The sequence below is a fragment of the Amblyomma americanum genome, chromosome 3 (assembly GCF_052857255.1).
Source record: "Amblyomma americanum isolate KBUSLIRL-KWMA chromosome 3, ASM5285725v1, whole genome shotgun sequence".
Lineage (NCBI taxonomy): Eukaryota > Metazoa > Arthropoda > Arachnida > Ixodida > Ixodidae > Amblyomma > Amblyomma americanum.
This window is the reverse complement of record NC_135499.1, coordinates 69,577,727-69,593,910: the sequence shown is the minus strand read 5'-3', so window position 1 is coordinate 69,593,910 and position 16,184 is coordinate 69,577,727. Positions and strand designations below refer to the sequence as shown.

General features: G+C 50.0%; 1 protein-coding gene across 1 annotated transcript in view; it reads right to left on the bottom strand.

The window, feature by feature from the left end:
• Positions 1-16,184, bottom strand: part of LOC144123813 (ABC transporter G family member 23-like) — a 193,013-nt gene that overhangs the window by 119,497 nt on the left and 57,332 nt on the right. Inside the window, exons 3-7 of the mRNA XM_077656555.1 lie at positions 14,074-14,228; positions 13,296-13,497; positions 11,652-11,750; positions 2,936-3,124; positions 579-589 (exon numbers count right to left, since the gene is read on the bottom strand). Of these exons, the coding sequence (XP_077512681.1) occupies positions 579-589; positions 2,936-3,124; positions 11,652-11,750; positions 13,296-13,497; positions 14,074-14,228 (656 nt within the window). The remainder of the gene's footprint in view (positions 1-578; positions 590-2,935; positions 3,125-11,651; positions 11,751-13,295; positions 13,498-14,073; positions 14,229-16,184) is intronic.

The window sequence follows — 16,184 nt, the reverse complement described above, 5'->3', positions numbered from 1 at the left end:
TCCCATGCAGTCCAATCCTTGACCCAGTCATTTGGCAGCTGCGCCTACCGTATACCCGCAATGGTGAGAACTGTTGATTGCCATAGCATTGCCGCCCTCGGAGCAGCCAAGCAGGTGACGTTTTTTGATGGGGCGCAGAGGTGAGCGCCGCTGGTGCGCTATTTATTTTCGCGTCGGTTACGGGCTGTCCATAGTGTCGGGTTGCAACATAACTGTGTGGCTTCAATTTTGGAAATGAAATATTACCACTAAAATCACTCATTCAAGCTTACAAAAATATTCTTGCTAATTGTAAGCCATCATTTGCACGTTGGTACGTTTGTACTGGCTGCCAAGCCGTGTAATCTGATGGCAGATATGAAAATTCACTTTGCAGCAACCTTTCTTTGAAAATCTGATGGAGAAACACCCTTAATAGCTCCTAGATTCTGAGACCAAAAACAGGGTTGCCAGAGAGGCATGCGCGTAGACAAGGCGGCTGTGCTGGTGCTCTAACACCCGTCTCCTTCAAATTATCGAGATATACATCTCCTTTCTGGACTTTTTGTAAGACAACAGCCACACCCTAAAGCACTTACTGGCTACGCCCCTTGGAGGGAGAAGGGTTTAACAGAAAAGTTACAAGTCTCAGGTGCCAGTCCACCTAGCCACGCCAATGGGCGGGAGACATCGCCTTCAATGCGACGGCAAACTCGCCCGTAATGCGAGGCATTCAGCGCCCGCTGCCACGTCGTTGTGAAAAACCCGACCCAGGCGTTGCACAACGCTAGAGCATGGCTGCACGATCGCTGTGTCGACTATTCGGGTGCTTTGCTCACGCGTTGGTCTGGCGAGGACGAGTGCAGCACGGAGGGCGACCACTTCCTGCCTCGCCGCAACGCGAGCGCACTACGGTCGCGAACTCCGGCGAACACGGAAGTCTTATCAAAAATGTGTTTATTTTCGAGGACGGTGGAGTCCTATTGTGAGGTGCACACTAGATCGTTGGGAGATTTTTGAGTGCGGTGCTTCGACAGTGGAGCGCGACACGTGCCAGCCCGGCGTTGCGCGTGTGCACGTGCGAATGGTGTTAGCAAAGCCACGGCGACGAAGAGCGTGGCGAGCACGAGGAGAGGAGAGCTGTCGTGTGAGGAAACCGAGTTGTGAAGGGAGACAGCGCAGCCGAGATCTGGTCATTCAAGCGTAGAGGTGGCAGCCGTAGGACGCTGGGTCCGTGCTGCCGTGGACCTCCCTGGGATCGCCGTCGCAAGCCTAGGTCCTTGGATAGCCTGCGTTAAGCCTACTGCGTTTCGGGACGCCGTCGACGGGACCTGGCTACGTTTTTCCTGCTGCTGCCAAGTTCTTGGGGCTTTTGAAGGGAGACCACCGGCGTCTTCCTGGTTTCCTCTCCGCTCCAACATCCACCTGGTTCCCTTCCGCCGCTTCCTTCGACTCATCGCCAGCGACGCGTCGCACTACATCCACCCGAGTCCGCCCTGTCTGCAAGGCATCCCCGCTTCACCCGGGAAGCTGAGTACCTAGTGAACTCTTTCCTTTATTCTGTAGTGTTGTATCCGTGCTGAGTGTGCCTTCTTTTCCTTTGTGTTTTCGTTTCTTACTGGCTATTTTTCTTTAAAGTATAAACACGGTTTCGTTTTATTTTGTTGATGTCTTGGTTGCCTTGCTGAAACCTGCACGCGGTAGCATCCCCCTTCTGCAGTTGGGGAGGCGTTACAAATTCGCGACACCTATGGACTAATGCTGCTTTCGTCATCATCATCACCAGCCTGACTACGCCCACTGCAAGGACAAAGGCCTCTCTCATATCTTTACGATTAACCCAGTCCTGTTCCAACAGCGGCCACCCTATCCCCGCTAACTTCCTAATTTTCTGCCACCCCCTGCTGCGCTTGCTTATCTTGCCTTTGAGCGTTCGTGCATTTCAGGCCAAATTACAAATCTGGCAACGCCAGATTAAAGTGAACAGGCTGGACCACTTTCCAATTCTCAAGTCACTAGGACACGTTGCCCAAGAATCTTGCGATGTTTTCACAATCTCCAGGGAGAATTCAATATTCGGTTTCAAGACATCGGCAGCCTCTCCAAACAGTTCCAAATTTTCCCTGTACCTTTCGCTGTGCGAGTCAATGATGTTGCGCCCGATTTGCAATTGGAGCTTATCTCTAAGCACCACATTAACGACAGAAGTTTTACACTTTTTAGATTACAAAATTTTTCCAATCCTGCGGTGACCAAGCGACAAAGATCATTGCTATGTTCGGAAGCACAGACTTGTGCAAGCAGCTTTTCTCTTTAATGAAAGCGAAGAAATCTGCTATGCATTCATGTATAATAGACGACAATCTCAGAGCCACGTACCATGCGAATCGTCGCCGCACAAGACCTAACAACGGATATTACATATTTGTTGCTGCTAAGCGTTGTCAAAACCCAAGCCAGCAGGATGCTTTGAACTGAGTGGTATTTCCTTCAATTAAAAAATAAAACCTCTCTTTGACAAGGCCACTTCAGTTTCTTTTATAACACACACTGCAAGATTGACGCTGTTCACACATACACACCCCTCTCCCCAAATAACGCCACCGTGCTGGACGCCCTCCCCCTCTTTGTTATTTCACGGCTTCTGACCCGCGGGATACGAAATTTGTTCAATGGGGCCCGCATAGCGATATGAGCTTGCGTACCCGGGCCTACACTGTACCTACAGCGTGTGCCGAGCGGGGGCACAACGATCGCTGAGTATCCGAGCTTAAGTCGTTGCGAGAAAGTAACTAAGAAAGTGGTATTCGTAAGCGGCCCTGAGAGAAGATGAGGAGGAAAGGGCGCCAACTGCGGCTGGAATAAGAAAGCAGATACACACAGAGCGGAACTGAAGCAAGGCTTTCAAACTGGGCGCAGCGTAGGGAAACCAAAGGAAGGCCGTGAGGGAGCGTACGCACACGACGCGACGCATGATCTTGAGCAGGTTCTTGGCGACCAGCGCCCGGACCCGCGTGACGGAGCGCACGGAAGCCCAGTTGGTCCAGGTCATCATGGAGGCCGGCAGAGGCACGGGCTTGGTCTGCTTGGGGGCGGCCAGCATCGGCTGCCTGTCGCCACCAGGGAAGTCCAGCCGCTGGCACACCTGCGAACGGTCGAGGAGGCGCGCCATTTAGTCGCACTAGCAAAGGGGCGCCAAAGACCGGGTTTGTTTCACTCAGGATTAGAACGCGCTCTTGTCAATAGCCTTCCCGAGATGAAGGAAAGTCACACGCTTGTGTGTTTCTTTTTAAAGTATATTTTTAAAAGCACGCGTAAATCATGTACGCAAGGTACAGGACCCGGCGCCACACCGTATCCAACGCACATTAATTCCTTCCTAAAACGAGGATGAAGTAGACCGCCTACCAGCGTCTGTTGTTCTTATGAATGATAATAATAATAATAATTGGTTTTGGGGGAAAGCAAATGGCGCAGTATCTGTCTCATATATCATTGGACACCTGAACCGCCCCGTAAGGGAAGGGACAAAGGAGGGAGTGAAAGAAGAAAGGAAGAAGAGGTGCCGTAGTGGAGGGCTCCGGAATAATTTCGACCACCTGGGGATCTTTAACGTGCACTGACATCGCACAGCACACGGGCGCCTTAGCGTTTTTCCTCCATAAAAACGCAGCCGCCGTGGTCGGGTTCGAACCCGGGAACTATATAATTGAGCAAAAAATTGAGCGAAGGCCCAACTCTTTTGCTTCCTGCACGTTATGTCGTATTTAGCGACGGCTGCACAGCGATTCTGACCATCGCTACTGCTTTTTTTTCTGTTTTTATTAATCAAAACATTGTTGTTCTTAGATTTTTTGCCGCGTTTTGCTCACATGCCTTCGCGTCTTCATCATGCTTTCCGGTATCACAGCGTTTCTGTAGTATGTCCCACCAACTCAACGTCCGCATGCTTGTGGACCAATCGGATCAAAATTCTGGTTTGTGTGCTTATCATTGATTGAAAACTTCATTGAATGAATGGCAGTTGACGGGAGTCTTGGGTGGTCCGCCTTTTCCGGCAGCCCATCAGCCCGCAGCGTGTGCCCTGCGAACCAGTCATCGTTGCTGGTCGGGGTCCTCGCCAACACCTCTCTGTATATACCTATCTCGAATAAATGCTTTTCACCACCACCACCTCCCATTGCTCCAAATTGGGATTAGGAAGTCTCTCAATACCGACACTGAGTTGGCATGCAAACTCGCTGCGGACTCAGACTGCTTACGTATTCACTGGGCTCGAGAAGCAGGCTGCATATTTATTTATTTATTTATTTATTTATTTATTTATTTATTTATTTATTACAATGCCCTCAGGGCTCTCAGAGCGTCATAGAGGGGGTGGATGAAAAAAGAAAAAAATACATATAAAAAGTACAGGCAAAAGGCAAAAAAAAAAGCAAAAAATCATGATGCAGATGCTTGTTCGATGACAGACTTGGTGATAAGTGGCTTGAAAGATTATGCGTCTTCAATGCATGCGCTATGGGGTGGAAGGTGGTTCCTTTCAGTGCTAGTCTTCGGTAAGAAAGAATTAAAAAGCTCATTCGTTTCACAGGTTGGGATTGCAACTTTATGCGGATGATCAACACGTGATGATACGCATGATGGTATAGCAGAAACAAATTCCTGTTTTAGTGTCTCCTTATGAAAGAAAATGCTGTGGAAAAGACAGGCGTGAAATATTTCTACGAACTGCGAGATTAGTCAGACCAAGTTTAGATTTCATTAAGGAAACACTAGCCGTGCGAGAATAAATGGAAAGGATGAAGCGAGCTGACCGATTCTGAACGGCTTCTATAGCATCGATTAAGGTGAGTTGTGCGGGGTCCCATACTGATGATGCGTATTCTAGCTTTGGCCGTAATAGTGTTTCATATAAAAGTAACTTCAAATGGGATGGAGCCTGAGAGAAATTTCTGCGTATGGTAACCAAGGGCACGGTTTGCATTCTTAATAACATATTCTATGTGCACGCGCCAGGATAAGTTGTTAGTGATGTGAACACCGAGGTACTTATAAGATGAAACGTTCTATAATGAAACTCCACTAATCTTGTAATCGAACGTTTTAGAAGGGTTAGATTGGCGGGAGATGGACATAATTTTGCACTTTGATGGATTGAGAACCATAGACCATCTCTGACACCAAATTAAGACGTTATCAAGATCGGACTGAAGGAGGGAACTGTCGTAAACGTTGTGTATCGCACGAAAAAGAACACAGTCGTCAGCAACAAGCTCAAGAGAAGAGTTAATGCCAATCGGAAGTTCACTGATATATACCAAAAAGAGTAAAGGACCCAGGACAGAACCTTAGGGAACACCAGATGTTACGGCACATGGGGATGATAGACAGATATCATAGCTTTTTAGTTGCAACTCGTTAATGTTTCAAACTGAAAGAAGTTACTGTGGGCACTTAAGGTCCTTATACGCTGTGAATGCGAAATTACCCTTTGACATAAACGCCTTTGGCGTAAAGGCCTTCGACCTAAAATCTCGCAAGAACTTCACCCTAAAGCCTTTACGTGAAGGCCTTTATTATTGTCGGCGTCATTATTGACCCTCATCATTATTTAGTAACGTCCTTTATCACTCCAAAACCACCAGAATCACTAGCCATCACTGTCAATAACTACTTCTGTGTCGCCTGATGCTTGAAATCATTAGGCGACAGTGAACACACGAGACGAAATCAGTGACCACACGAGACGAAGAACGCCTTGCCTATGATCACCCATCATTGTCTTACGATCTACTCCAGACGTCATGCGAGACCATGATGACGTCGGTGGGGGTTTTCGGACTACTGCTGCTGGACATACTTTCGCGTTAAGAAGGAGCTCGTTCGAGCGCGATCGAGTATAACCGCACTCGGTACGTATCAGCACATGCTAAACATTTTCGCGCATGTTCGGCTGCTCATATATCGCAGTGATTTCCCAAGGCGGATTCCTCAACTTGTCACGACGCTGGCAGGGTACGTAGTGCGCGCTGCAGGCAGCGCGAGGCGGCGATAACCGGCTTACGCTGACGGATGCCATGCATGTACACTGGACTCACGCGACTGGTTGGCGTTGTTATTGGCGCGCGGTTCATTGCTATCTGGCCGGAAGTCCCAGCCAGATGCACAATGCATTTTAGAGCTTCAGTGTAAAAAGGGTGGCCAGGGGAAGGGTCAATGTTGCTATTTATTTTTGTTTTGTTTTTTGAAGAAACGAAATGGCGCAGTAAGTTCCTCACATCTCGGCGGATACCTGAACCGCACCGTAAATGAATGGATAAATGGGGAGTGAAAGAAGAAAGGAAGAAAGAGGTGCCATAGTGGAGATCTTCGGAATAATTTCGAACGCCTGGGGATTTAATGCGCACTGACATCGCACAGCACACGCGCGCCTTTAGCGTTTCGCCTCAATCGAAACGCGGCCGGGATCGAACCCGGGTGCTCCGGCTCAGTAGCCGAGCGCCTTAACCACTGAGCCATCGCGGCGGGTCTATTTAAAGGGCCCCTTAAACTGTTTTGGAAGTGGCCGTAAAATTCGTCTATTAAATAGGTGAAAGGCCATTGGGCGTTTGTGCGGCGTACGAGGCCTCAAAATCGGGCTGAACATTTACAAACAACTTTTCTATATACCCATGCCCACTGCTCACGGGGACGTCCGGGGCCGGTCCTGCGGATCCCGTGACGGCAGGCATGAATAGGCTGTATCGCCAGGTCGGCATACCAGTGACGTTTAATAATAATTGATAAAAAACTGCATCAGGGAAGACCGAAGGCAACGAATCAACACCCCGACAAGGACGATGCTGCACTGGCAGCTGCTGTGAAGTATTAGCCGTAGATGTAACCGCTGGCGTATTAGCGTAGACATATACCGGTCCATCGGACACTCTTCTGGGCACGCGCAGCGGCCCCGCCAGGCCGCACCCATGCCACTGCGCCAGCGCAGGAGGCATCCGATAAGCCGGTATACGCCTACGCTAATACGCCAGCGGTATGCTTGCCAAAAGCCGCAACAACGTTTGTAGTCGCAGAAAGCGGTGGCACGACGGGCTCGTCTTCTGACTGTCGTGCCATGGCGAGGGAGGAAGCGGGAAAAAAAGCAAGAAATATTTTATTTTTGGTCGACATAAGATCGTCGCCAGCCGCGCTGCCAGCGTCATGGACCTTTTAGGCATGAACGTTTGAGTGTGGTGGGGTCGTGCGGGGACCAGTGGGGCCTGGGAGGCCCGAATTCCTCTGCACAATAAGGTTTCTCTCTCTCTCCGTTGCATGAGTTTAGACGAAAAAAGGCAGGGTGTCACCAACAACTTTTGTGCATCATAAGATAGGTGTCAAAAATTTTACGGTGCGAAATGAAAATGGTGAATCGTTTGCTTTTACGCTACAGCGTATACAGCTCGTTCGGTCGAAAAGCCGTCTGCGTAATAGTAGTACACCGCAGCGCGTGTCAGAAATAATCGGGGCTGCGTAAAGAAATTGTATCACGGCAATTAGTGGTTCTGGTGATTGGAGATTGATCGGTGTGTGATAGGCGATGACCAGTTAATGAGATCATTGTAATTAAACCATTATTATAGAAACGAAAAAAGAAACTATTGAAAAAAGGGGGCTCAAAGGTCTCAGAATGAAAAAGCCAAAGCTTGACGATGTCCATGGTAGAGACAGGTTGGCTAGATGGTTAATGATAATCACAAAGTGGACAAGGGAGAGAAAATATCAGGGCGCTTGCCAACAAACACGACAAGTGTGCTTGTCGACAAGTGGGCCCAGAGGAAGACAATTCCACTTCTCGAAACGCTGGCAAGCACTCTGCAGTTTTCCCTCCCTTGTTCACTTACGATCCGCGCGCACGAGTTTCGATTCAAAGATCCTGCTCATTTAAAAGTACTGCTTCAGTATTATAACAAAATGAAGTCGCGCACTTTGCTGAGAAATCCGCTGGCAACATAAATGAACCATAGCCGTGTATGGTAAAAAAAATTCGCCGGAGTTTTCCTTTCAATGATAAAGCGACGTTGACAGACGCGGAAAAAGAAACCTGCGGCAGATAACAAACAAGAAAACAGTAGACCACGTAGTTACATTCAGTGTTGCCAGTGCTAAAGCCATATAAGGTGATGATGACCTCAGTGGAAGTGACTGATGAGACTTGTGCGATCCATGTTGCTCTTCGCGAGCAACTTCTCGCGCAGCTGGCGCGACGCTGCTCCGAACTTACCCGAGTATACGAGTGACTCGGGTAAGCTGGGGTAAGCGTCCACACTTTCTGCTAACACTTCCTCTCAACACTGCTCATAAGCCAAGTAATGCTTACGCAATAATAATTCCCGTAACTCCTCGAAGCTGCACGTGATGCATGTATACGCGTCCTAGAGGAAAGCGCGGAGGCTCTGGAAGGCCGCCGCTCTGTGGGAAATTCACTGCAAATGTTGGTGCTTGCTGTTTTAGCAACAATGGGCCACGGCAGCCATTTTTTTTTCAAGCCCGGCGGCACGGGCGAAAAGTTTGGTTTGGTTTGTGGAGGTTTACCTTCCCAAAGCGGCCCAGGCTATGGGGACGCCGGAGTGAATGGCTCCGGAAATTTCGGCCACTTGGGGTTCTTTAACGTGCACTGACATCGCACACTACACGGGCCTCTAGAATTAGTAGTAGTAGTAGTAGTAAAGACTTTTATTCGACCATAATTTATAGGCCGAGCATGTCGACCACCTGGGCGACCAGAAGCCGCTGTTCTTCTTCCCCTTCAGCGCCAAGCCAGTCGAGCCAGGTGGTGATGGATAGAAAGGGTGGGGGGAAGGAACCCGACTGCTGAGCAGCCGGGCAATAGAAGAGGCAATGGGCCAGGTCCGCATAGATGCAGGGGCAGTTGGGACAGGAAGGGTCCGATCGATAGCGATAGAGGAAGAGGCGGGACGGGGTGATAACTGCATTCATCTGAATGTGCCGAAGAAGGCGAGACTCCGGCACCGTGAGTGATGGATGAGGAGGAGGGTAAAGGCGTTTGTCGAGGCGGAGCTCAAGGTAGACCTCTTTTATGGTGCGGCGAAGGGTGAGCCTCCCACCGTCCTCCGAGGGCTTGGGCCAGGGGATCAACGGTGCCCGGAAAAGTGTGTCGCGGGCGAGCTGATGGGCCAGCTCATTGCCGTCAATCCCTGAATGCCCAGGGACCCAGCGGAGGAAAACGATGGAAGGCTGCAGTGCGGAGACCGCTCGCTCGACCTCCTGTTGGAGAGAAGGGGTCAGGGTGCGTTTCTGTATGTGGTGTATAGCGGCTTGTGAGTCTGAATAGACTGTGTACTCTTGGAGAGAGGGAAGGAGGGCAAATGACTGGAGGGCATGCGCAATGGCGAGGACCTCGAGGGACAATGCGTCTGGAGGTTGTAGATACGGCCCGCTGGTGTGGGTTTCAGGAGCAGGGAGGTGTGGATGGTACAGGGCGTAGCCGCAGGAACCTCGAGGAGCCACGAAGGAGGCATCCTCCATCGAATTTCGCCCGCCGCGTCCGGGATCGAACCCCCGTCTTTCGGGTCAGCCGCCGAGCGCCATAACTACTGAGCCACCGCGGCGGCTCACGGGCAAAAGGAACGCGCTACTCTGAAGACTTATCCCGTGATAGTAGCCAACACCACCTGGGACCTCCGTTGCGAATCGGTAGCGCGTCTCGGACTGCCGCAGGGGAACGCTATCGCGTGCAGGTTCGAGCAATGCAACAAACAGATCATACAAAACAAAACGAAGCCGCATTTATAATTTAAAGGAAAATAGCCAGTACGAAACGAAAAACAAGAAAAACACACTCAACACGCGTTCAACACTACATAATAAAGGAAAGAGTTCACTCGGTACTGAACGTCCCAGGCGAAGCGGGGATGCCTTGCAGACAGGGCGGACGCGGGTGGATGTAGTGCGACACGTCGCTGGCGTTGCGTCGAAGAAAGCGGCGGAAAGGAACCAGGTGGTGGTAGGAGCGGAGAGGAACACAGGGAGACGCCGGTGGACTCCCGTCAACTGCCCCAGAACTTGGCAGCAACACGAAAAACGTAGCCAGGTCTCGTCGACGGCGTCCCGAAGCGCAGTAAGCTTAATGTAGGCTATCCAAGGGAGCATCTCGGCAGCACGGAACATGAGTCCATCGGCTGCCACCTCCACGCTTGCAAGAAACGCAGGAGGCTTGCGTCGGTGATCCAAGGGATGCCCACGGCAGCACGGACCCAACGTCCGACGGCTGCCACCTCTACGCTTGAATCAGACGACCTCCGCTGCGCTGTCTTCCTTTACACCTCGGTTTTCTGACGTGTCAGCTCTCCGCTGCTCGTGCTCGTCACGCTCCCTGTCGCCGTCGCCTCGCACACACCATTTGCACGTGCACACACGCAACGCTGGGCTCGCACACGCAGCGCTCCGCTCTCCAACGCACCACTGTCGACGCCCCGCGTTGAAAAATCCCCCGACGATTCCGTGTGCACATCACAACCTCCCATGGTTGACAGGTGGAGGCTTCACACAGACGATCTTGAGTGGCCGCCGCGGTGGCTCACTGGTTATGGTGCTCGGCTGATGACCCGAAAGGCACGGGTTCGATCCCGACCACAGCGGTTGCATTTCTATTGAGGTAAAATACTAAAGGCCTGTGTAGTGTGCGATGTCAGAGCATGTTAAAGAACCCCAGGTGGTCGAAATTAACCAGAGCCCTTCACTACGGCGTCCCTTATAGCCTAGTCGCTTTGGGACATTAAAACCTCATGTAAGCAAAAACAAACCAAACCTGGTCTGATGACGTCCGTTTTCGGTCTAGTAGCGTCACTGTAGGTTTTTTGACGTCACGTCCCTTTTACCCTTTTATTGGTCCTCTCTGAAAAAATTAAAAAAAACATAAATGAAAAAGAGAGGGAGACCGAACCAGCAATGCCTTATGTATATATATATATATATATATATATATATATATATATATATATATATATATATATATATATATATATATTATAATTGGTTTTTGGGGAAAGGAAATGGCGCAGTATCTGTCTCATATGTCGGCGGACACCTGAACCGCGCCGCAAGGGAAGGGATAAAGGAGGGAGTGAAAGAAGAAAGGAAGAGAGAGGTGCCGTAGTGGAGGGCTCCGGAATAATTTCGACCACCTGGGGATCTTTAACGTGCACTGACATCGCACAGCACACGGGCGCCTTAGCGTTTTTCCTCCATAAAAACGCAGCCGCCGCGGTCGGGCTTAAAGCCAATAAAAAAAGGAAAGGAGCTAAACGCTCAAAAAAAATTAATTTAAAGAGAAAAGCAGGAAAATAGAAACAACAAACAAACAAACAAACAAAAACATAAAACCCCAAAGGCGCAGAACAGACAGAAGCACAGATAATGTCACAGAGAATGTCAGCGCAGATGCGTCCCGCCAGCCAGTGGGATTTCTTCAGTCTGATGACGTCACTTCCCTCAGCCAATCGGCTAATTTTATGACAGACAGCGCTGGACGCCGCCGGCTTTTTTTTTACGATGAGGCTTTGAATGCTGTCACATTAAAGCAAACATGCACACACAGCGAAAGGTAAGTACACACGGCATGCCCGTGCAAGCGGAACTTAGTAGCCTTTTCTGTGCAGTGTCCTTAGACCTACCTTGAGGTACGCGTCTGACAGTGTTCCCGGTCCATACAGGCTGATAAGCTCCGAAGGCGGCCGCTCGCACCAGATCTTGGCGTTGCGCATGATGCCTACCTGCGATAAGAGATGTCGTGGACGCCAGTGACACCCCCCCCCCCCCCTCCCTTTCTGTTTCGAGCGCAACACTCTCCCCTCTCCTCTGCCAGGGCGTTTTCAGAGCAGGTGTGTCAGAAGGGCGTTCTCGAAAGCGTGTCACCCAAAAGTATACGCAAACAATAAAGTTTTGTCAAATGGCTATACTTTGTTCGAAAGGCCTCACAAAATGCCTTCAAATGGCGCGATCGAGTTACGTGAGTACAGGAAATATGGCCCGCTCCGTCCCTGTCGACACAGAGCCGGCGCATAGGCCGAAGGTATACGCGGCAGATGACTCCGCCGTCGGGCGGCTGGAGCACGGACAGCCAAACGCGGGATGAACATAGATGGCGTCGTCATTTGCATCAGCAAAAAACCGAATTGCCTCATGAAACACGGCCTCACCTTAAATAGTAAAATGTTAACCTTACCAGTTGATGTGAGGGTGCAATGAGCTAACATCACATAGATTCACTAAGGACCTCCTGTCAAATTAACACCGTCATGTTGAGGTAGGGACCAAAACCACAGTAATAAGTAGAAGCGGTGCCTATTCGCGCAGGAGTGAGAAGTGTGCTATGCGCAAATAAAGAACCTTTTACAAATTCATCACAAGCCGCCTGAATAATGTAATGAGCATGTAGTGCGCTACGTGCGGAATATGAACTGCGAACAAGAGGGAAGCCTGTAGACAGGATATGCAATTAACGTGAATTTAATGAAATAGTAAGTTATTGGGGGCAGGAGAGGAGCGCGGTCAATGGTACACGGACATCGCATTTGGAACGAACACGAAATGCTGCAGAAATTTATGATAGCAAGTATCGGGTATTAATCTGACTAATTGATGTCCGACAGGCTTATGTTTCCATCTCAAAAAGTGCCAAATCGAGTGCTTTTGAAGAAAGCGCTTTGATATTCAATTTTTACTTTATGCACCAAGAGTATACTGAGAAATCAAAAGACACCAACAACGGAGGCGGGAGCACGTTTTAAAAATTTTTAATCGGCATTGTGGTTAAAGCACTGTAGTGAAACAAAAAATGCGTTTGGAAACTCCATATCGGCTTTTCATGTTGCACATGATATCAAGTAGCTAAAGAGAACATCTTGTTGGGCGAGTTGCTAGCTGTTTATTGTATATAATTAAAAGTGCGAACACGCACACACACCCACCCATACCAGATAGAACGCCATTTACGACTGCTCCATTCTGCTGAAAAGACGTACATTGATAGCCTCAGCTAGTACGTATTTTCTGTAGAGCGACGCACTTGAGTGCCGCTCTGTCCCTTTGTCTTCTCTTGTGGATATGTTGAGTTGCTCGAAGCGTAGCGCATAGCGTTGCTCGAAGTTTTAATGCAGCAATTACAGACGCAGTTCTCGTGTTTTACGACTTCGAGTACGTTGACCTGGTTCCTGTGACGACACTATGCGCGACGACGCCAGTGTGCAACGTCAGATAGCCGACTTGTTAATCTTTTTCACGCTTTGGAAAGCCAGAGAAGAGGGGGATCGACTCACGAGCGCGGCGTCGGCGATCTCCTCGATGAAGTGCGTGGTGACCACGATGGTGGTGGACTGCTCGCGCGAGAGCACCACGAAGTATCGCCAGATAGCGTCGCGCAGCACCGGGTCCAGCCCCACTGTCGGCTCGTCCAGAATCATGAAGGGCGGCGAGTGCATCAGCGCCACCGCCAGAGACACGCGCCGTTGCTGGCCGCCGCTGCGGTGGACGACCCAACGATCGTCTAGCACCCGAGAGCTTGCTACACCAGGCTAGGCCACGCTGAGCCAAGAGCGTTGTTAGGTCCAAGCCACACGTGCTAGACGTTAGCCCGACACAACCCAACTCCTGCAGATTGCAGCTGTCATTGGCACACGTCGACTAATGGGAGAAAAGTCCCGAGAGAAACCCGTGGCGAAGGCAAACACCGTCCTGCCTCTCAACTTCAAAGAACGGCAGTTGGTAACAGTGTGCCATGGTCCGCGGTGTCCTGCTTTACTCCATTGACCAATCACAAGAGTAAACGAAATTATATCCTTAGCGTGTGGCTATATCAAGCCCGGGGAATAAAAATTCTTGACCTTAAAAATTCGTCAGGTGGTTAGCTTGTTGTTAGGGTAACAAGAAAAGTTTTTGGCAACGCACCACTTTTTCTTCGAGGAGGAATTCTGCAAGGCTCTGCTCAATGTAGACGGATCTTTACTGCAGACTTATGCTTTTTCGGAGTATAGCCGCCAGTACCCTGGCGCTGCCGTCGTCAGCCGCTGTGCTGCGCATGCGCTTCGCATGGCTCACCTGAGCGTTTTGACGAACCGGTCGGCGGGCAGCAGCTGGAAGAACGAGCAGAGGAAAGTGATCCTTTTGTAGATCAAGAACCCTGGCATCCCCAGCAATTGGCCGAAGAAGTACATGTTCTCCGCTATGGTGAAGTCCTCTAGTAGGGCCAGCTCCTGCGGTGCGCCACAGTGAGATGCTGTCACACGAATGCACGGGCCGGAGATCTTCCCGTGATTATGCCTGACGTTAGTCGCTTAGGCAGCGTGCAAAACACGGCATAAAGGCTGCAGAACCCAAGCCGGCGCAAGAGCGTCTCTTTTTCAGTTCGTCCTTTTCTTTGGTCTTCAGCGCCGTTTCATGTGGCGCGTAATGGGATATTGGCGAATCGTCTTGGTTTGCTACTGCATCAAGCGATGTTGACCCCTGCGCCCCCTTACGACTGTATGCACTCTTAACCGGGTTCCACATATATGCTCCATGCAGTGAATGGCACTGCCGCTGAGCAATACAATGAACATTTCAGACAAGTTCAGACTGTTGTATGAGGAAGAGTGTCCAACATACGTGCGCCTGGAGCACCGGTTTGCCAATGCGTTGAAGATTATTATACGGAACGAAGTTCCACTTAGGCTAAAGGGACGGGTTGAGCATAGCAATAAACTAAATCTTTACAGCCTTGCATCGCTGTTTTCAGTGCAGTCACAGAAGCTTCGCTGTGAATTCACTTCGGAGGCACCGATGACTTACTAGCCTTCTCACGAATCTGCCTGCCTCAAGTCTTAAGGCGCATTCATATCTTCCAGCTGCGGACGTCGCTCGACTGCTTCCAGTTTATTAGTTGCGGCCCCGCAGCCCTGGGGAAGCGGGGAGACATGGTCACGAATCTGTCTAAGCCAGTCGCGCGACGTCTGTGACTCCCAGGTGTGAATGCACATTTTGCCGCGTCGAAAGACACGAAATTTTGTAGCGATAGCTACATTACGGTAGCATCTCGAGCCTGCAGCGTGGCTGGTCACGTGGTGCGGAGCAGCTGCTGGCGGCGCGGCGCCGTGGCTGATCACGTGGTTCGTCACGTGGTTGGTCACTTGACCAAGTTCCACTCGGCCAGCTGTAGCTATCACGTCGCTCCAGGTTTAACTGGAGCTAAACCACCGCCAATTTTTTGTCTATTCATTTAACTTTCAGGAAGATACGTACCTAGAGCCGATTATAGCAGGAGTCTGCCATACTATTCCACATATAAAACATGGCTAACGTAGGATACACTGGTCTACCTCCACTATAAGCGAATTTTTGTCTTTTCCGGAGCAACAACCCAATGAAACTAAGTTTGACCAGTGCAAAGACTAATTTTAGGACTAGACAGCCCTGTGCAGATTTCTAGGACTAAATGTTGGAACCTCGATAGCAAGGAGACGAATGGAGGGACGAAGGACGTAGTATACCGTGCACTCTGTTGGTCTGCTTAGCTGCAATTAGTCACCAACTTTGGCGTGATGTTTGTTTTGATGAAACTGTGGCCGTTTGTAATCGAAGTCCGCCAGAGTATACGCAAGAATTGAAAAAAAATAGTGTTATAAGTCTGTTCATGAACAAAAGTGCCATCGCTATCCGTGCGTAGGCCAACCCTGCTGCGTCAAGGAAGGCTTAGAAAGGCTTAGATGAGAATGCGGCGGCATCTATACACGATGCTTTTCGAAACGTGTATAGGAGTGAGCTTCTTGGCGTGCGTAGAGGATATATGCAGTTTCATTTCATTGCTCTAAATATATCTTTCTCAAACTCATGGGATTCGACCACAGGGGTCGCCAGGCGTGCAGGCTACCGACTAAGCCACGCGGGCATGCTTGTAGGGTTTCGGTACAGGCAGTAAGCGAGTAGCAAAGCGCATCTTGGCGTTGCATATCCTCTTTGCTTGAAGTGGCATAGTGGTGCCGGCCTATGGCGGCAGCTGATCCCAGCTGATGGCGCACGAGAACTATAAAGTGTTCTCAGTTAGGATCCTGCATCAGGTTGGAACGCTTCTTTGTCGTCATGTAAATTTGTGCGTAGTGCAGTGAGTACTAATCAATGTTGGTGTATATAGAAGTAATGTGTTTGTATACAATAAACTGCAGCGCGGAAGAGCT